This window comes from Chiroxiphia lanceolata, chromosome 1 (assembly GCF_009829145.1).
Source record: "Chiroxiphia lanceolata isolate bChiLan1 chromosome 1, bChiLan1.pri, whole genome shotgun sequence".
Lineage (NCBI taxonomy): Eukaryota > Metazoa > Chordata > Aves > Passeriformes > Pipridae > Chiroxiphia > Chiroxiphia lanceolata.
In genome coordinates, this window is record NC_045637.1 from 101245990 (window position 1) to 101262234 (window position 16245).

The following is a 16245-nucleotide window of genomic DNA, read 5'->3' on the forward strand; positions in this document are numbered from 1 at the left end:
CCAACAGCCCACCCAACAGTTGTCCCACTATGGGGATTTTTTAGGGAGTATGCATTTGTTTGCAAGTGTAGAGGTACACGTGTGACAGGTTTGCAGGCAGTCACAGATGATGTGACGCTCCTAGGAAGCTGATCCATTAAGATGTCCTTGCATTGAGCAAGAGTAGCAGGAACAACTGCCCACACAATCTTTGTGAGTGTGTTGATTTGTAAGCCTTCAGAATCTGTACTGTATTGCATATTTACTTATCTGTGAACATCACAGAAATATTCCCTGGGTTGTATGTGCTGAAAAAGCATAGAGAAAGAAAGACTATGCCTACTTTGTAGAGCTTAACCTCTAAATGTAAAAGGCAGATGAAAGTTGGGATGGGAAATGGAGGAACTGGCAGAGCAGATTAGTGACACTGTCAGAGTATGCTGTGGTTTAACGCAGCAATTAAGCACTTTGCAGCTGCTCACTTGCACGCCTGCAGCAGGATGGGAGGAAGAACTGGAAGGGTAAAAGTGATAAAGCTCAAGGGTTGAGATAAAGACAGTTCAACAGGGAAAGCAAGAGCCGTGTACACGAGCAAAGGGAAACGAGGAATTAATTCACCGCTTTCCATAGTCAGGCAGGTATTCGGCAACCTGTAGAACAGCAAAGCTCCACCACGTGTAAGTTACTTGGGAAGAGAAACACCATCACTCCAAAAGTCTCCACTTTTCCATCTTCTTCTCCCACCTTCTACTGCTGAACATGACACCAGATGGTCTGGGTCATATGGGATATCCCTTTGATCAGTCAGGGTCAGCTGTCTCAGCTGTGTCCCCTCCCAGCTTCTTGTGCACCCCCAAGTCTCCTCACTGTTGAGGCAGCGTCAGAAGCAGAAAAGGCCTTGAGGCTGTGGCAAGCATTGCTCAGCAACAACTAAAACATCCCTGTGGGTTATCAACACTGTTTTCAGCACAAATCCCAAACATAGCCCCATACTAGCTACTATGAAGAAAATCAACTCCACCCCTGACAAAACCAGAACAGAGTAAAACTGAGATTACTTGAATCCCAATCCAGTAGTCTGTCACCTAAAACGTGAAGCTGTACTGCCCAACAGCAGGCACCAAAATAAGCTTTGTCACATCAGGTTCTCCTGCTAGTTTTCAGAGCGAAACAGGCACACTCAGAGGGAGATTTGACCCCTCCAGTATGTGCACCACCCTCTCAAGGCAGCCATCACTCTCTGTTGTGTAAAGTGGGAGCTATCTCCCAAGTCTGCCCTTGGGCATACCAGCTGGGCATACCTCAAGAGTAGTATGCCCTTAAAACCTGACCAGCCCTTACACAAAAACACAGAAAAGCACAGTTACAAACTTGGGAAGTATGGGTATGTTGATAATTAGCCAAGCAATAGTTTAACATATTGTTACTTATGTTTTCTCACAACTGCTACAAACTGAAGGCAGGTAAAAGCTTCTAGCTCTTTCCTTTTTGGTGGGGTGTGTGTGTCGTGTGTGTGATTCTCCTCAGAATATATGTGGATTTTGGCTGGGTGATTTTCTTTTCATTCATCCTGCTACTTAGAAACTCCATTAAATCACAAATACATTTCATGCATTCTTATGTATTGGTAGTAAAATGTTGTCTAATAAATTCAAATACAGTTGTGCCAGCAGCATAAAAGAGAAGAAATTAACCATAATACCAGGAAATCCTACCTTCCTGTATCGATTTCAGTTCAGCAATACTTCACAACACAAAGGCCCACACACCCAGCACATGGCAGGGTAATTGATTTGGGCTCAAATATGAGGGTGCCCTCAAAAACCAGTAAATGGTTTTGTTCTCTTTCTCTTTTGTCCCTTAGAAAAACGAAGTCTCTCTCACTCTGGAAGATTTATTGAGCTCTTAAAGGAAGAATGGATGATTTATGCACGATAAGGTGGTTTTCCAAAGAATGTGGTTCATTCATTCATGTCAACAGAAATCTAAGATAAAATTACAGTGTTAAATTATGCATACTTTAGATATACATTGTGTGCTATGAAATGTGTGTTAAAGTAAAGGGAACAAGTATTTTTTGTTCCGTGGGAACGGAAGTTGCACATCAATGTTTTTCCCGAAGATTTGGACATGTTTTGTCTGATATATCCACTGTATCTTTAGCTTTTTAAAATAAGTGGAATTCTTGTATCAGTTGATTTCTTATCAACTTTATTATAGTACATAATGCAAATACTACTAGCACGCAATTAATTACATCTCTGCCTAATTACACTTTGTAATTTTTCCCTGCAAGTATTTTACATGCAAAGCTGTACTGGCACATATGCTAATACATAACAGAAGACAACCATTACCTACATCCTTAGAGCCACATTGCAAATGTCTACAGTACTGCCTGTAGGGTTTTAGGTACCCATGGTAGCATTTAAACACCAGAGAGCAGGGAGCAATTCAAACCTGTTGCTGCCTTGGGCTGTGAACCCCTAAGTTCTTATGCAGTCGGAAGAGTGAAATAGCTACAACATCTACTCTCCTCTGACAGGTTGCACTCCCACACTGATGAACCAGAGCCACACCCTAAAACATCACAGGTGCTGTAGAGATGCTCTCACTGTGGTGACTTGTTAGCAATTGAATAGGAATTCTTAATGTAATGCATTTTCATGGAAATACTTCTGTTAGTTTTGAGTTAAAGAGCTCATTTTTTCCACTTCGGTTAGGCAAGGTGCCAGGGGACGCTTCCAAGCAAAAGATGAAGGGCATACTATAAACTCGTTTTAATTGCATTATGATACGCACCTTAGGCCACAAAATAAAAATTCAAAATAAAATTACATTTGTTGTCTTCAGATAGCTCTACAGGGAGATCAAAAGGACAAAGGCTACATCCATTAACAAGCAGCATGGTGCAAAATGGGAAGCGAAGTCCCTCCCACTGTAAGTGAAGGGCAGGTTTGAGACCACCTGATGAAACTGAATAGCCACAAGTCCATGGGGCCTGATGAGATGCTTCCCAGGGGCCTGAGGGAACTGGCTGATGTTGCCAAGCCACTCTCCACCACATATGAAAAATCCTGGCAGTCAGGTGAAGTCCTCAGTGACTGAAAAGAGGGAAACACTGCTCCTATTTTTAAAAAGGGGAGAAAGGAGACTGGGTACATATCGGAGACCCTCATCCCTGTGCCTGGGAAGACTCTGGAGCAGATCCTCATGCAAGCAATGTTAAACACGTATGAGACAAAGAGTTGATCCAAGACAGCCAGCACAGCTTCACTAAGGGCAAATTGTTCCTGATCAATCTGGTGGCCTTCTGTGATGGACTGATGGTTGACAAGGGAAGATTGTCATCTATCCAGACCTCTGTAAGGCCTTTGACCTGGTCCCACATGACATCATTATCTCCAAATTGGAGAGACATGGATTTGATTGATGGACTATTTGGTGGATAAGGAATTGGCTGAATGGAGGCAGACAGAGAATTGTGGCTCTGTGTCCAGGTGGAGACCAGTGAAGAGTGGTGTTCCTCAAGGCTCTGTTTTGGGACTGGTGCTCTTTAACTTATCAGCGACACAGAAAGTGGGATCAAGTGCACCCTCAGCAAGTTTGCAGATGACATGAAGCTGAGCAGTGCATTTGGCACAACAGATGGAAAGATGCCATCTAGGGGGACAAGCTTAAGAAGTGGGCCCATAGGAACCTCATGAAGTTCAAAAAGTACAAGTGCAAGGTGCTGCACCTGGGCTGGGGCAATCCTAGACACGAGTCCAGACTGGGAGAACAACCCATTGAGAGCAGCCCTGTGGAGAAGGACTTGGGGGTTTCTGTGGATGAAAAACTGGACATGAGCCAACAGTGTGTGCTTGCAGCCCAGAAGACCAATGGGAGATAGTGATAGGACAAGGGGGAAATGGTTATAAACCAAGAAAGGAAATTTAGATTAGCTCTTACAAGAAATTCTTTATTGTGAGGGTGGTGAAGCATAGGAACAAGTGGTCAAGAGATGACGTGGATGCCCCATCCCTGAAGGTGTTCAAGGATGGGGCCCTGGGCAACATGTTCTAATGGGTGGGGTAATTGCCCATGGCAAGGGTGTTGGAACTAGATGATCCTTAAGGTCCCTTCCAACTATTCTATGCATAGGGGCATTTCCAGAGTGAAAGAGGTGCTAGCAATGCCCTGGCAAACCACACTGTGTCTTACAGGGTGAAGGCTGTTTTGGACTAGCTCTAGTATTGAAGGAACAAGGAAGTACTGAATGGCTGCACACATCAGCATTAATGAGACCTTAACTATAACTCACCCACTCTTCCAATGGAAGGGTTCTGAATATGTAGTAAGAACTAATACAGTATAGAGATACTCAAAGGGCTGCAGAAGTTGGGCCAGGATTTCTTGAAGACTCCTGAATCATTGTGTGTACACGATCATGCAAAGACTCTTCCAGCCTTTTCATGGTCTCATGAAAAGTCTATTCATAGCTGGCATGCAAACTTTTCCCTGTCACAAAATACCAAAAACATTTTGTGTCTTCTTTTGGCTGTTTGGTTGACTCAATGTTACCAGCTTTCCTTTCCTTCTGTCCTTTTTTTTCCCCCCTCCGTTTAACAGAATCCAACATTTCTTTAAGTAAATGATTGTATTTGGTATTTTTATCAGTATGATTTGCATCTGGAATTTGCAAAAATTAGCTCATACTGAAATGTGAGGCCAGTGAAACTAAATCCTAGAGGGATATCTACTAAACACTGGCTAAATATCCAAGATATCAAAAATTGCAGAAATCAGAGCACAGAGAAAAACAATGAAGATTTTAAAGTGCACCTGCTTTGCAAACAGAGTGCAATGGCTGCATGAGGTGAACACCAAGATCAAAGTTTTCCATCTGAGGTGATAAAATCTGGAATTTCCAGACTTGGAAACTACCTTCAGTCCAGTAGTTATGTGGAAGAGGGGAGCCTTCAAAATAACTTGTATTGTCTATGAATATTGCAGTTACAGCCTGAAAGCCAAAGACTCAAAATGAGCAGCCAATTTCGATATTATGCTTAGGTTTCGTTACATGAGTTACATCATGAGTTTAAATCATGATGTATTTACACAAAGCTCCCATTTATGTCCATGATTTAGCAGTTACAGATACAGTTATTAAGGCATCGTTGCTATTATTTCAATTATTGTAATTAACATGGAAACTCTCTTATCTCCTTGTTCTGGCATGTATAAAATCCTCCATGCATTGAGTGGTCCATGACTATTAAAAAAAAGAAACCAAAACCAAAAAATCCTCAAACCTCTAAGAGTCGCAGTGCTTCATGTTCCCTTCTGCCAGTGATCCTTAAACTCAGCTTATTTAATGTTTCCTCAGCTTGTACTTGTCCCTGGAGGAAAGCCCCACTAAAAATAACTGTTTATAAATCTAGCGACAGATGTGAGGAATTTATCTCCTTACCACGGCAGGACACGCCTCGCCTATTCTCCAGATCGAGGATTAGCTGGCAGGCAGGAGGGACAGACATCGGGCTACGATGTTTTCTCACTGCCTCCCTGCAGGGTTTCGGCCGAGACAAAGGAGGAGAAGCAGGGAAAGAAAGCAGGTGCTGTGGGACGAGCGGGACACGGCCCCGCACCGGGATGACTCCCCCGGGGCAGGAGCGGGCACGGGACGCGCGCCGGAAAGCGGGGGCACCTCCCGTCCCTCCCCGCCCGTCACCCGCCGCGGCCGCACACACAACGGCACCGCCCTCGCCACACTCGGCGCGCGCCCTGGCCGGAAGCAGCCCCCTCCTTCCGGGACCGGCACCGGGTGCTCTCGCACGCGCCCCGCTACCCTGGGCCCCGCCGCCCCCCTCAGCCTCCGCCGGCACTGCGGCTGCGCGCCCCGGCGCCTGACACCGCCCTCCCCGCGCGGGGCGGAGGCGGGCGGGGCCACGCCCGGTGACAACGCTCCAGCCCCTGCGGCGGCGGCGTCCCCAGCCCGGCCCCGCCCCGTCCCACCAGGGCCCGCCCTCCGCCCCGGGCCGCGCGCGCCTCCGGCCGTGCGCGCGGAGGCGGCGCCAGGGCCTCACCTCGCGCGCCCTGCCCCTCCCTGCGCGCTCCTCCGGCGGGCAGCGGAGCGCGCGCCGCCGCCGCAGGTGAGCTGGGCCGAGCCGAGCCGGGGGCGCGCGGGCCAGCCCGGGCGGGGAGGGAGCGCGGGGATCCCGCACAGAACCCGCGTCGGGGGGCGCTACGGTGGGGGTTAGGGGGAGCTCCCGGGCGGGCGGGGGCTTCCGGCGGCTCCTTGCCCGCCGCTCTGCGCCGCCCGAGGGTCGGTGTCTTGGCGCGGCCGCCGCCCATCCCCGGCGGTGTGCGCCTGCCGGCCCCGCCCGGGCATTGGGACAGGCGGGTGGGGGCCCGGCCGCCGGTCCCTGAAGGTTACGGACGCCGACCTTGGCGACCTCCGACCGGGGCGCGGGGGGAGCAGGGCCCTGCCGCCTGTTGCGGGGCGGGTGCGGGTCCCGGGGCTGCGGCGGCGCCGCCCGTACCTGTGGAGGGCGGGGCGCGGTAACGCCGGCACCCGAACAAAGGGGCCGCGCCCCGAGGCTGGCGGGGACGGGGCCGCGGTGCTCATCCCCCGGCCGGGCTACGCCGAGCGGTGACGGGTCCTGCCCTGGCCGGGTGCCGCAGACCCTGGTGTGTGTGAGTGTGTGTGCGCTGCGGTGCTAGGGTGAGTAAGAGCAGGGTTTCTGCAACGTGTAATTGCTGCTCGCTTTCGTGTGCTGCGCTTTTCTGTAGTTACCGGTGACTATAGCTTGTGGTTGTCTGCAACAAAAGGGAGAAGTACAAAGTGTGACTACTTAGTTCCCTAAATAAAAGAGCCCTTCGATGAGCACCTGTTTCGTTAGGTAAGCAATTTGGTGTTCGCTTTTGAGTTTCTTTTAAATAGAAGCTAATAGCTTCAGCTCCTTCGCCTTAATTGACTCTTTGAAATGAAATTGTAAAGTGGGCCATACATATCCCGAGAGTAACCTGGAGAGCAACTTTTGTGTACGATCCGTGTGTTTGTTTTGTAGCATCACAGAACTGTTCTAGCAGAAAGACTGCCGAAATGTTTATTTTCTGACGCCTAATGTTTTGTTTTAAGCTTGCATTCCAGTTCTCATTGGAAAGAGAATTGCATTCTGCTCTGCAAATCGTTACACTTCCACGAGTGGAAGAATACATACCTCTGCTGGCATTTTAGTGTCTGGCAATAGGTTATAGAGAGATCTGCACATAAAGATATCAGTCATTCTTTGTCTTTTCCGCTGGAAGTTAAATTGAAAAGAGAGGAACTCCTGGGAGAGGGGCTGCATTGACTGGGAGAAGAGACTGGTATTCTGTTAGTTTTCAGGATAATTAGCAGTGATTATAACTGGATTCTTAATAATTAATCATCTTTTCAGCTGACTCACTAATTTCTTAGCATACACCTCAATATTTAAATCCTGAGAAATTGCAAACATTCTTAATAGAATGAAGAACAACTGTTTGATACATTATCTCTGATGCAGATTATATCCTGCAGTCTATGCTTGTGAGACAGCTTGTCAAACATTTTTTGTGGAAGCCTCCAAATGGTAGAAATTTTAGGAGTTGCCAGTGCTAGTCATGTTTACCCTTTTTTCTTTTCTGTATAAATAGGAAAATATGGTGTACTGTTGCACAAAAAGATCAAAAAAAGCCTTCAGTCCACTGCATGGACTCATCTGTGGGGTTAAATAAGCTGTGATGCTGAACAGTGAATGTACTCCCTTACTATTGTGAATTCCTTGATCTCAGTCTTCACTTTGTAGTGTTCTTCTGAATTTGAGGAAGGGAAAGACTATAAACATTTTAAAGTGAAGTATTTTGAGTTGCATGTACTTTGACCATGTTGAAATAATACTGTCTTTGTTTTTTTAGACCTTAAGGAGAGGATCTTTAGCCGTGAAAGTGGAAACTGGAATGTCTCCTAGCTTGCATTTGTTGTAATCTCTGTCACCTGTGGCTGTGTACTCTTTGGATAAATAATCCATAGAAATAGTAGGCTACTGGGGAGGAAGGATAGGAGTGGAGAAGTGGGGCAGGGAGAGGTGTGGCTGTGAGGATAAGGCAGTACTGGGTGCAGGCAATGAAGGAGGAAGATAAGACTCTTAAATAAATGTGGTTGGAGACCTTGCAGTGGTCCATGTGTCTTCTGTATTCAAACTAACTTCCACCTTCCATAAGAACAGTTGTGTTCTTAACCTCAGTTAAGTCATGCACTGACAACCCTGTATTTACTTTTTCTAAGGGTCTACCATGAGACAGAGGCATAATGTCTCAGATGAGCTTTTGCTCCTGTTAAATTTCAAGTGTATGTGACTTGAAAGAGAATAATTGCTGAGGCAAAGGATGTTGCTGTCTTAGAAACTGATGTATGGCAGTTTCTGATATCAAAGCATAATGTAGGTACAGTGTATTATTATGTAAAAAGTTGTTTAGGAACTGCATTTAGCTAATTGACAACATCATGATTTTTGTTGTAGTTTTACAACTGAAGAAGAAATAATTATATGAGAAAAATCTTTTAACTTTGTGATTGGATTTGTTTGCTTTGCCACCCTAGCAAGTGCTGTAGGATATAGTGGGAATCAGTGGCTGATCATGTGTGTTCTAGACAGGGAACTCCCCCCCCCCCCCCCCCCCCCCCCCCCCCTTGAGAGTGCTTACAGGCAACTTCTGGTAAACTTCTAATGGCTCTAACCTGTTGAAATTACTTTGCTTCTAAATTGAAATCTATTTTATGTGAAGAAGGTAGTTCAGTAGGCTAGTGACAGCCTACTGAACATATTGTTCTTGTGAACATATTGTAGCCTGTCAACATCACACATGCAGTTATGGGGCAACTGTTTTTAGCCTCCTTTCTGCCTTGTGAAGAATTGATGTGAGGAACCAAGCAAATAGAATAGTTGGTATTACTGTATGTCCACTAAATGTTCTGCAAAATGCTTTAAATTTTATGAATTACTAAGTAGGGAAGAATTGATTGTATGTTGTTAGTCTACTACAGTACTTAAAATCAGCTTTCAGAGTGGTTCTAGAATGTTATTAAGTCTTACTGACTGCAGAATCTGAAATTGTTTATAGTCCTTGTGGATATAAAGAAATTAGAGCCACTTTAACAAATGTGCCTTGCAGACAGTCTAGGGCATTATTAAATCCTGTTTTCCTCCTACTCCTGTTTTCTTGACTGTTACAAATCAGAGTGAGCACCTAAAAAGGACTTATCTGTGGTTACAGCTGCTTGTTGAATCTCTTTGGTAGATGTGGATCTCACAGCCATCAGGTTAGGCTTATGCTCTTGAGCCTTAGGAGCTCTTAGGAGCTGAAAAAAAATCTGAAATTCCTACAGAAAAAACAGTGTTGGATTTAGAGGCAGGAACAAGTTGTAAAGAAACGTCTTATAGACTAAGTAACACTACCTTAGAATAACCTGATGAGAAAATTCATTGCCTTTGCCTGGAGGGTGGCTTAGTATTTACTACTAGTGTTTTGTTTAGGATTAGGTTTGTCTCTATCAAAATTCCCATCACCTTTGGGACAATAGGTTGGTAACACTGAAGTGTCCAGGCTGTGCATAGATGGGGGAAAAATACAGAAAAGTGCATTAAAGAGGTTAGACAACACAGAGAGAAGATGTAATGAGAAAGACAGCCACTATAGAGAATTCAAAGTAAGCTATGCTGTAATCAGTTTATAATGCTAATATGGAGAGGAGCCAAGAATGCAGAGAAGGTAGAACAAACAAGAGATGTAAAGTTGGTTGCATAGTAACTCTGTAATCCTTACTTTAGTGGAATTGATGATGCTTATTTTGTGATATTGGCTCCTTAGTTCAAGTAATTACAATGTACACTGAATTCCTACCAATACAGTTCATTTAATGCATTGTATTTTTCTCTATAACAGTAAGTTTACTACATCATTTGATGCAAGAGTGTGGGAATGTCAGGTGAAGTGGCCCACAAGGTTTCATTAAAAGTTGGCATGTAAATACACTGTATGACCAAACAAGTATTTCTGCAAATTATGGAAAATACGATGTATGAAGGAGCTTTGCACTTGTGCTTAGTAGATAGATAGCAGGGATCAGCCATGCATCCAGGCCTTGTTACCTGTTTCAGTTTACTCTCTCAAATGCTAACCTAATATTCTTCTGTGCTACTGTTAAACTTGATCTTTAACTCCGATCCTTATCTCCAGGAGTCTGAGAATGCTCTGTGTGTAACACCCACATACAGGCAGTCAGAAATGTTTCTGTCAACATTAGAGTGCTGTAAACATGGAAGTCTTACAAAAATGAAACTTCTGTAAAGAACGTAGAAAGGCAGCTATGTCTGTTCTAGTCCTCTTTGCTAGTACTCCCATTCAGACAGGGCAGAGTAAAGCTAGCCTGTCATATCAAGACTGAAGCAGTGTAGTCCTGTTGGTACAGCTGTGCTGTCTCCTGTAAAGGTTTTTAATATGGAAGTAGTTAATTCCAGCAACACTTTCCCCAGTGGGGTTTGTTTCAGACCTCAAAATAAAAGAAATACAGACAGGAAAACAGTGGCAATGTGACAGACTTCTGCAGGCATGCTGTGTCAGTCCCAAAACCCACTCTTGATGGGTGAGGTCACACCATGAAAGACATTTGAGTAGATGGACCCAAAGGCCCTACTCAAAGCAAAGCTGGTAGCAGCTGATCCCTAACCATCTCTCACTGTTACCCATAGAGATCAAAGTAAGCAAAATTAGTGAATTCAAGTGGTTATTATGTGGAAGAGCTATTTTGGGATGACACCACTAGATTGTAAAGTTCTTGCACACTTAAACACCTAAATTAATTCCACCTATGTAGTAACATGGAAATAAGCTTCATTCCGATCCTCAGAACACTTGTATTTTAAGAAATAACACTGCACGCTCTTAACTGATTTCTGCAAGATCAAAATTTGTATTTAATATCCAAATTTAGAATTCATTGCAATGCTTCAGTTACTGGTCCAGGTACACCTTATTACAACTTGAATTCTCTGACTTTTTATAAGTTTACATTTTTGAAGTTGTCACTTATTTGAAAATTAGTATGAAATTTGTTTTTCATTGATATAGTTCACATAGTGAAGTCAGTGATGCAGCACAGGTCTTTGTGAGTATGATTTGTTAAAGCATCTTTCCCCACTGCTCCAGATTGTGCTGATTCAGTCATGATGGCTTTGAGATTCCAGTTCATTCATATGCACTGGACGTAAGGTGTATCATAAAACAGGAAAACTTAACCTGGAAAGAAAACCTTGCACTCATGACTCCTGTCTATATAGTCAGTCCAGTGTTCTCATTCAGAATTTAAGGAGCAGATGCATTAAGCTAAGTATCAGAAACTACTCTCTGTTCAGCAAGTTCACCATCTAAAATGTTATTAAATGGTTAGTGTTGCAAGGAAGAAAATATAGCTACATGTAACTTTCATAATGAAACACCCGTGTATTCTGCAACATCTTGGAGTACCCCTTCAGAAGACACCCACTAACTTAAAATGCATAAAATTCTAGTACTTGATTGTTTTTCCCTGTTTAATGAAGACTATGATATGAATAATAAAGCAAAATTAAGATGCTGATAAAGAACAAGAAAGCTGCCCATCCAAATTATTAATTTGGTTTGCATCAGTAGTCATTTTGTTTTAGTGTATAGTGTAACATAAAGGACTGCTTTTAGAAAAATAATTGAAGAAATACAGATGTATTTCCTTCAGAAATATTAAAGAGAATTAACCAAGTGTTTTTTCCAGGTGCAGCACTTTTTCTGTGAAAAACTTGTCTCAGCTGTGATTGTGTAACAATAGTTAAACAGGAGCTGTTGCTGCCATTTGGACTTAAATTCCAAATCTTAATCCAAGCTCTGTCCTCTTTCTTACATCTTGTTTTGATAAGAACTTGGATTTCAAGTCATGATTTCAGCTTCTGCTGTGAGGGGAAAATACTCACTTTTGAGCAATATAAATTGCATATCTTGAATGTCTCTGTGCTTTGTTAAGAAATTCCATTGCAGGCATTGCCAACTGGTTTTTCCTGTGTTCAGAGTGTGGGAGGTTATAGTTTTTAGATTGATGGTGTTCAAGAGGCCAGTAGCTGATCTACAAAATATTTTAGGAAAGCCTGTGTATATACTCCCATGTAGCTGTCTCCCTATCAATCGTTAACTTTGGGCATGTAGTTATTAATTTACTGATGGGTTTACAGTTACAGTTACACTTAAAAGAAAGGTTTTATAGTGAAACTACTCACAAAAATGCTAGAATTTCTCACCTCCTCTTTGCCCAAGAACCAGAGTGAGATACAAAATGTTTGGTTTTGGAATAATTTAGAAGCCTTAGAAGGTCCTGATTTTTGAGAAACTTCTTTACTGTCCCTGTGTCTTTAATGTTTTCTATTGGATCTTATTGGGAAAGTTGATCTTTTTAAGTAACTTGATTTGGCACATGTTGAATTTTTCTAGTAAAAGAGTATATTTCTCTTAAAATTAAATGGAAGTTAAGCTATATCTGTTGTATTTTCTGTCTTGCAGTCAAAGCAGATAGAGGAATGAAATAAGCTAATGCAAGTATTCTCTGCAAGATGTATGAGTTAGAGATGAGACAATGTTTATAACATTCCGAATTTAAGTGAGTTTCTTCAGACTGGAATATTTTGAAGAGCATTGCAAAAGCAAATTGATTCTAGTGATCTAAAGTGTGGCTTGGAAAATTTGAAGAAAACAATCCATTGTTTGAGGAGTGAAGTTTTATATTTTATGTTGTAATCTTTTTAATAGATTTTACTACAGTTTTAGGAGATAAGACTTCTTTTACAGATATGGGGGGAAATATGCTTCTGTGAGGAGAAACTGAAACAATCTTATAGCCAAATTCTAGGATTTCTTTTAAGAAAATATGAACCGTGAAATACAATATGATAGAATACTGAAATGGCCATAACTAACCCAGTCAGAATGATGTAGTTAGATGGTCAATAGTTTGACAGAGATATTTTCAGGAACATAATTTCCATTTCTCAACAGACTTAAGATCATTCATGCTGTTATCTGTGACCAACAGGAATGGCTTGTAACAACACTAACTTCTCCAGTCTTTATGCAGGACTCTGATTGTCGGTGCATTAAGGTAAAAGAAATAAACCCCTCAAGGATAAAAGCTGTAAAATTAGCTTCTGACTTTCGTGAACTGATGCTGCAACTCAATTGAAAGCTTGCAAGTGACCAGCTGGAAATAAAATGTTTTCATAAGTCAGCAGAAGTGAAGGTTTTGTAGGCCAGAGAAAATCCTATATTATACCACGCAACGTTGAAAAGGTATTAGGTCACATACTTCTCACTGGAATTTAAAGGGCTTTGTGTACAGAAAGGAGTACAACTCACACTTGGTAGCATTTAGCATTGCAACATGTGTGGAATTAAATCAATTAAATGTTGATAAAGATATTGGATTTCACCATAGACAGACTTCTATAGTAGTTCTTCCTTGGGGAGACTGGCCTTTAAAATAAACTGGATTTTGTCTATGACCACTGCTGGAATGCCTTTAGCTTTTATGTTGCCTGTCAGGACATGGGAAGAGAGACACACTGGAGAGACCCATCTAGTGATGTGTAATAGTACACAATCCCTAATGGTGCCTTTTCCAAGACTCTTTCCCTTTGGAGTAGTATTACAAAACTGATTTTTAGGTTGTTTATCCAAAGTTTTTGATACCTGCTTTACTTGGTTACCATATAGTCTGAAATGAATGTTGTGCTTGCTTCTGTGTTCCAAAATTGATCCATGATTTTAACATACAGTTATGTGTAAATAACTTTTCTTAGATAGCTTGTTCTGTTAAAATTTGAAACTTATGCACATTCTTGTAAGTCATTTAACAATGTTCTTCAATGTTCTGAATTACCATATGCAGTATAAGAACTGTAAGTATTCAAACAGGAGCAAAACGCAATTTTTTAAAGTTACTGCCTTACAGTTTAGAACATTCAACTTGAAAATATCTTCTGTGGTACTGCAAGAAAAGTCTAATCAGTATTTTAAGCAGGGCAAGATCAAAACCACCTTTCTCTGGCACTTAATGTGGAAATTGATAAATCAACCTGAATATTAATAATTTAATACTGAGTTAATTAACTGAATGCCCTCTGTTTCTAGCCATTGCATGTTTTATGCCTATAATGTGTGAAATAGCCATGAAAGTCTACTATATATCATTCAAGTGGCAAGCATATGTTGAACTAAAAGACAATTAATTGCTCAGTTGGGTCTTTTAGGTCTATTAGATTAACTATCAATTTTTCAAATCATAGCTCTAATAGTTTTAGAATAAACTGCATCTAAAAATAGGGAGGGATCGACTAACGGTGTTTCAACTTTTTGAATGCTGTATTACTCTGCAACATCAGGTGTATAACCGCTCGTGTCCTTGAATCACCTACTCAAAAGGTTAGTTATGAATTTTTGTGAGTCATGGTATGAAATCCTTGCTCCCTGAATAAGACAGAAAAAAAAATTATGATTTTAGGAGGAGAAATTTACTCTGCATAGAATATAAACAGGAAGAGATGTTACCAGAACAAAATACAGTTATAAAAGTAGTGCTCTCACAATAATACTACAAAAAAGTACTTATGCATTTCTAATTGGGTGGTAAAACAGATGGCGAAGTCATAAAATGAATGAAGTAACTTACTTTGCCAAGTCAGATTTCATTAAAGAAGTTTGCAACAGCTGGATGATTCCTTAGAGGAATAATAGGAAATTTTTGAAATGCAAAATCCAACATGCTCCTATTTTATTAGGTTCCGTTTGGCTGGTGTATTGATGCAGTCTGCCTGTGAGGAGAGAGAACACTTGCCTGTATTTGTGAAGAGGAGATGGAGAACTTGGTGGTACCTGCTTCTTGATGTCTCTTGTTAATGCCCTGCATTTGGTCCTGTGTGTTTGCACCATTTGTGCTGTGGCCTTTGATATAAATGTGCTTGCACTTGCTGGAGCACTTGTTTCCTGCATCCTTCATTGTTATAAGCTGTTTTATTAGCACAAAACGTGAAGGATAGTGTATTTTAGTATTTGTACTCTGTTGAAACTTCATTCAGCGAGGCACTGAGAAGCGGAAGAAGGCAGTGCTTGCCTCAAATGATTTATTTAAAAGCTTAAACCTTTTCTGTGTCAAGAATTCCATAGGAGCGTTATTCAAACAAGGCTTCTGTGTTCATTCTGTCTGTGCTAAAACTTAAAAGAATTTAAGGGTGTTCATGTGAATTTTCACTGTAGTACTATATGACTGGCTAACAGGGCAAAAGAAGTTGTTTTGAGAAGGATTAATTCCCTGAGCTATCAGCATCAGAACTTGTCTTGGTGCGAAGACAGATGCCTGCAACATATACAGATTCCATAAGAGTGTTGGGTGCAGCCTGCCATGAGCCTGGTGATTTGGTTTTTCTTTGCAGATACCATTTGTTTCTAGATTTCTCTATCATAAGTTAACTTTCCTGACTATTGAGCAGTAAAACTATTTGGGTGGAGTTACGGTTTTAGCAAGTGTGAATCTTAAGTCATTCTTCCTGGCTGTAAAAATGACCATGCAAATATTTGTTTTTTCTAGAAAACACAAATCTGGCATTCTGAAATTCTAAAGGAAGACTATAGGAGTTTTAACAATTATCAAGATAGTTTTGTTAGAGGAAACCCTATATTTTTTCAAGTATATCTTTTGGAAACTACCTTCAGACTTTTCTCAAAGAATCTACTTCATCAAGCCAAGACAATATGCTGCTTACATTTCAGTCTTCCTTAAATTTCTATAGTGCATACTGAAGTTTAAGTGTACAGGGGCAAAAAGGACACACTGATGATGTTTGAGATTCCTTTTGAAGTGTGATTGACAAAAAACCCTCTGAATTTATGATACTGAATATGCTCTGAACAACTTTTTGAATGCAGTGCTCTTGAACTGCTTTTCAGAGTGAACTGCTGAAGCTCACGCTGCAAGCTCTGGCATAGTTCCTCCAAGGGAACTCCATTCTTATTGCTTTCCAGAGCAGCTGGAAGCAGCAGCTCTGTGCACATGTGAGTGAAGCCTGCCTTACCAGTCAAAAGTTAGCTTCCAGGTATGCTTTCTTGTACTTGAAACACAGCATGAAAATCACAGAATCACAGAATATGCTGAGTTGGAAGGGACCCAGAAGGATCTTTGAGTCCAAC

At 42.0% G+C, this 16245-nt stretch overlaps 3 protein-coding genes across 19 annotated transcripts in view; 2 read left to right on the plus strand and 1 right to left on the minus strand.

The window, feature by feature from the left end:
- The window catches only part of YAE1 (YAE1 maturation factor of ABCE1), a 30148-nt gene extending 27206 nt beyond the window's left edge, over positions 1-2942 (plus strand). The window contains exon 6 of one of the 2 annotated variants that reach the window (XM_032706447.1): positions 2833-2942. In XM_032706447.1, coding sequence (XP_032562338.1) covers positions 2833-2927 — 95 coding nt within the window. In that variant the 3' untranslated portion in view covers positions 2928-2942. Of the gene's footprint in view, positions 1-1843; positions 2173-2832 lie in introns of those variants that run through there. The other variant, XM_032706457.1, reaches the window with a different exon arrangement.
- Positions 1-5956, minus strand: part of LOC116796077 (mediator of RNA polymerase II transcription subunit 1-like) — a 33714-nt gene extending 27758 nt beyond the window's left edge. For 3 of the 11 annotated variants that reach the window (XM_032706422.1, XM_032706352.1, XM_032706344.1), the window contains exon 1: positions 5432-5947. Coding sequence is in view for 9 of the 11 variants with exons in the window: in XM_032706352.1 (XP_032562243.1) it covers positions 5432-5498 (67 nt within the window). In the remaining 2 variants the exon portion in view is untranslated. Of the gene's footprint in view, positions 1-4282; positions 4480-5431 lie in introns of all 11 variants that reach the window. The other 8 variants (XM_032706412.1, XM_032706404.1, XM_032706385.1 and 5 more) reach the window with 6 other exon arrangements.
- A 91-nt stretch (positions 5957-6047) lies between these two features.
- Positions 6048-16245, plus strand: part of RALA (RAS like proto-oncogene A) — a 31917-nt gene continuing 21719 nt past the window's right edge. For 2 of the 6 annotated variants that reach the window (XM_032706507.1, XM_032706490.1), the window contains exons 1-2: positions 6060-6113; positions 14841-14930. The gene's annotated coding sequence lies outside the window, so the exon portion shown is untranslated. Of the gene's footprint in view, positions 6114-6664; positions 6686-13146; positions 13166-14840; positions 14931-16245 lie in introns of those variants that run through there. The other 4 variants (XM_032706524.1, XM_032706499.1, XM_032706516.1 and 1 more) reach the window with 4 other exon arrangements.